This window comes from Pinus tabuliformis, chromosome 7, assembly GCF_031772625.1.
Source record: "Pinus tabuliformis cultivar Carrire ecotype Pingquan chromosome 7, CPIR1, whole genome shotgun sequence".
NCBI classification, from domain to species: Eukaryota; Viridiplantae; Streptophyta; class Pinopsida; order Pinales; family Pinaceae; genus Pinus; species Pinus tabuliformis.
Window position 1 is genome coordinate 1,117,453,345 of NC_142293.1, and position 4,588 is coordinate 1,117,457,932.

At 38.1% G+C, this 4,588-nt stretch overlaps 1 protein-coding gene across 3 annotated transcripts; it reads right to left on the bottom strand.

Annotated features, from left to right (window-relative positions):
• Positions 1-317: 317 nt before the first annotated feature.
• Positions 318-3,514, bottom strand: LOC149251443 (transcriptional regulator ATRX-like protein). Of its 3 annotated transcripts, XM_089459443.1 has the most exons (4): positions 3,358-3,511; positions 2,954-3,090; positions 863-2,626; positions 318-654 (listed from the first exon to the last, which is right to left on the bottom strand). In XM_089459443.1, exons 2-4 carry the CDS (start codon positions 2,993-2,995, stop codon positions 589-591), a joined length of 1,872 nt encoding a protein of 623 aa, XP_089315569.1. In that variant the 5' UTR covers positions 2,996-3,090; positions 3,358-3,511; the 3' UTR covers positions 318-588. The 3 variants fall into 3 exon arrangements, with proteins under 3 accessions (XP_089315569.1, XP_089315570.1, XP_089315568.1); XM_089459444.1 differs by having other exon boundaries at positions 863-2,661; positions 2,954-3,514; XM_089459442.1 differs by having other exon boundaries at positions 2,954-3,513.
• Positions 3,515-4,588: the final 1,074 nt, after the last annotated feature.

A 4,588-nucleotide genomic window follows, 5' to 3' on the forward strand; every position in this document is an offset into this window, starting at 1 on the left:
GATGGAATCTATAATCTCAACAATGACTATAGTGATACTCTTGCTGACCTAGTGTACATAATCTAAAATGCTTATTTTCTCAAACATTTGGACCAAAACAAATGACCATGAAATATTTGTATATGTTTCTCAGACTTCAAATATGGACTTTGGAATATACTGTATGTATAAAAAATGCTATGCATCTTTAAATAAAACTATTGCAAAACATGGGGAAGAGTTTCACGTGAATTTAGTGAGGCATGCAAAATGAAACTGAAAATTTATAAACTAAAACCATACCTTGCCGCATCTCAATCATATGAGCTGATGCCTAGTTAAATATATAATTAAATCAGTTATGATTCAAGTGTAAATAGAATATAGACAAAGTACAAAACCAACATAATACTGCCAGTGCCATCCAAATTATCTCTCCACACATGATCACTGGACCTTAAAAGCTTTCAAAAATGTGTAGCTAACAACAATGAAACAAAGACACTTTGAGATTTCATAAAAGTTACAGCTGGAATATATTGTTTTATTACAAAAATCAAGCGAATATTTTCAGGTCTTGAATGCACCAGCACATGCCAATTAATAGCATCATCGTTTCAGTTGTCTTTTAGCCAGTGTTGCAGCTCGCTGTGGAATGTATACTTTGTAGCTTACCTGCCACGAAAGTACAATAAGTAAAAATTACTTCAATCAGTGAATATTTTAGAGCCTTTGAATTCAATCAGATGTGTCTTAGCTAAAGCTAACAGTTCCACAGTTTTATTACTTTCTCATGCAATCATCCAATGCCTACATAAAAATATTAACAACATACACAATAACTATGGTTGAAAAATTAAGAGTTTATTACTCAAGAGCTAACCTGCACCATCTCCCCTCCTCTCATAACAGACATTGTCTTCTGCTGGAATGTTGAATCTACTGATTCTTTTATTGCAGTTTGGGATGCATCCTCTTTTGGGCCTTCACCAGTATCTTCAACATCCTCAATTATCTCAGTTCCGGAACTTTGATTTTTTGAAGAGGTAGTGAAATCAACTGATCTATGCATCTCTGTTTGAGATGTATCACCTTTTGAACTTTCTACTGTAGCTCTATCAGACTTGACCATCTTAGTTTGAGAATTTTTATTCTTTGATGTGGAAACTTGTAACGCATCAGATGCAGAATTATCTGATACGATTTCTTTTTTTAAATTACAGTCTTGAAAGACTTTGACCGAGGACTCCTCTAGCTCAGTCTGATGTTTATTCAAGCGGGTTGTATCTGAGTCCTTGTCTGCTATGTTTACTGGCTTATTGTCATTGTTGCCATCATTGTGAGCTGAAATTGGTTCAGAAGTGTCAGGCTTGGAAGGATCAACCTCTGATACGAAAGAGGTAGTATTTGCATCACAACCAGCATGAAATCCAAAGACCAAAGGTAGACTAGAAAGCACAGGAGAAGTACACGTCTCCTTAGGACCTGAAGGGTGGATCCTTACTAAATCCATGTCTGAACCAAATGTATTTTCCTTCCTTTGGCTTGAGGATTGTTGACAATCTCTTCTACTATCTACGTGATACTCATTCAATACTCTATCAGCAATTGTCAGCTCCTTCCAATCTCGTTCAAACTCATTATTATCATGTGTTCTGGTGCTTTCCCATCTTGCATAAGAAGTTTGAGCAGACTCTCTAGAACCCAAACATACTGGCTGTTCAAATTTATTGTTAGACAAATCTTCGGCCATTCCAACTTGTCCGCCACGGAATTTTTTTAAATTTTCCAAAGCTTTCTGCCTCAGAAGTAATTCTAAATTCTCTGCCTTCGATTCATCAATGCGTTCCTCCATATTACACTCTGCATGGCAAGAAAATGACTTGCCTGACTGACTTGCATCCATATTCGAATAATTTGGCAAAACCTTCTTTTTGTTTTTTCCCACAGGAATGGATAGACTGCGACTCTCTTCTAGATGGTTCCTGATTCTTTTCTTTGTTTTAACCCTTTCTGGACTACGTACCGCTTTGCTTCTGCTACTGACTTTACCATTGCGCTCATGTACGTTCTTCCCATTTGGGCTTCTAATGCCAAGCTCATCCGCGCCCTTTTTGTATGGATTGCCCTCCTTTTCTTGTCCTTTCATGCCATCTCTCTGTTTTATTTCCTTCGAGTAACCCCTATGATTAGATCTCTTTTTGGACAGAGTATATTGCCTTCTTCCCCTGTTGCTTTCCTCACTGTCCCTATGAAAACTACTGCAAGTAGAACAACTATCACTTGAATAGCTACAGCTGGAATCACTGCAGCTGCAGCTTATACTAACGCTTCTTCTATAACGCTGCCTGCTTCCTCTTGCTCTGCGCCTTATAGGATGTTCTTTATGCCTCTGTTTTCTACTTTTTTTCTTCTTCTCGGTTCCTGCCCTAGTGGTTGAAGGCTGTCTTTTACGCTTCCGGGAATGCTGATCACTGGAATCAGTGCTCCTGCTCCTAACTCTCTTCCTCTTAGAATCTCTTCCTCTACTTCTTCTTCTTAGACTTGCACGATGATTACTCTTGCTTGAATCAGAAGATTCAGATGAAGAAACAGAAGGAGACCTCTCCCGTTTGGATTTATTGGATTTCTGCCTTGATCTACTAACCTGCTCAGATGCAAGATACTTATACATTGTTGAAGCTGCAATTTTGAGAGAAGTAATTAAGAGGAACACTAGCGTCAATAAAGAGGGTGTTTTACAGGAGGGGTGTGTGCCTTTCAAAAGAAAACGGAAGCGAGGCCTGCATTTTGTCATACACTTTACATTTTTTCCATAATAACATACACGACAACGTAACAAAACGGTGTCCGCAAATCTTACAAATATCCCCGTGTTAATTAACACTATACTACGCATCCATTCAATACCAAATTTCCATAAAATCTTGCAAAAAAAACCTAAACAAACAAATCGGAAAAGAAAAAACCCTACCTCCAATTTCCTGCCTCTTTTTCTCGATTTTATAGATTCCATTGAGAGGTCCCGGAAAATAAAAGTAGAACGCCCTAGCCGAACTCCTCAAGGCACAAATTATGCGTTACAACGCCAGGAACACTGCATTTCCATCCCTAACAAAAGCAAACACAAGACTGGTTAGCATAAAATCAGATATTTAGATCACCTGTAATACCCTAATTGCTTACTGAACCGCAGATGAAATCCGGGAGCGATCGAACGCCTGGATGTATTAATAAGATAACGGAATCCGTTATAAAGATCGTGGATTGCGAATTTCCAATTGGGGGTTTCCGTTCTTTGGCTTCCCTACAATTTATCAATCGTCCATGGATATGAATATACAGATGGAAATGGATATTAGTTAATTTAGTGGATACATCGATCGATCTCCTGCTGCTGCTCCTCCTTCGAACACAACAACCCGCCATGCATATTGCACATATTCGTTTCTGGTTGAATCTGAGTAGAGCTTTCTAAACAAATACGCAATCAATTTGTAAAGAAATTCATACGACAAAACAGAAGGGGATATGGTGTTATCCCGGGTAGAATTTATATTGTCCATTAATTGCTATTATTATCCAATTTTAATTTTAAGGGCAGCTTACCAAATTGGTCATTACGTTTACCCACTACCATGTGCACCTAATAGTCAGGAGTCATATATAATATACGCATTTGTGAAGTTTCGTGGCCAAAATTTATTATCATTATTAATGAACATACATATATTATGATTTTTAACATCAATAAGAGTTCAATTTATATATAACTTACTTTTTTTGACATTTTATTTATTCACTACTATGCCAAGTTATGTACAATATATGCATTCTAGGTATTTCATATTGGTTGTAAAGTTTAGTGACCAAAGTTTCATATTAGGATTATTAATAAACATATTACAAGCTTAGATCCATCTTAATCTTGGATTCATCAAGTACCAAGAGGGATCAAATCTCTCAAGGTGCAAACATTTCCTCAAAAAGTTTGCACCTTGAGAGATTTGATCCCTCTGGACACTTAATAGATTCGAGGTTAAGATGGATCTAGGTTGGTTATATAATTATATAATATTTTGATTTGTATCTATGTGTCTCTTTCTTATTCTCTCTCTTTATCTAACCCCCCCAAACATATGCATGCTCTCTTTGTATCTATATATCTCTCCCTCCCTCCCTCTTCCTCTCTTTCTCTCTCTCTTCCCCTTCTTTCCCTCTCTCTCTCCTTCTCTCTCTCTTCCCTCCCACTCTCCTCTCTCCCTCACTTTCTCTCCATCTCTCCCTTTCTCTCCCACCTCCCTATGTCTCTCCCCACCGTCATTCTCTCTCTCTCTCTCTTCCCTCCAATTTTGTCAATATCTCCCTCCCTCTCTCTTTCTCTCTCTCCACTCCATCTATGTGTCTCCCTCTCTCTCTCTCTTCCCCTTCTCTCCCTATCTCTCTCCTCTCTTTTTCTCCCTCTTCCCTCCTTTCCTCTCTCCCTCACTCTTTCTCCATCTCTCACTTGTAAATCCCTCTCTCTCTCAACCTCTATTCGAGTGCATTTTATTTCATTGATGAGCATATTAGCTGAGAGTGGATAAAGAGAGAACAAATAGAGAGTGTT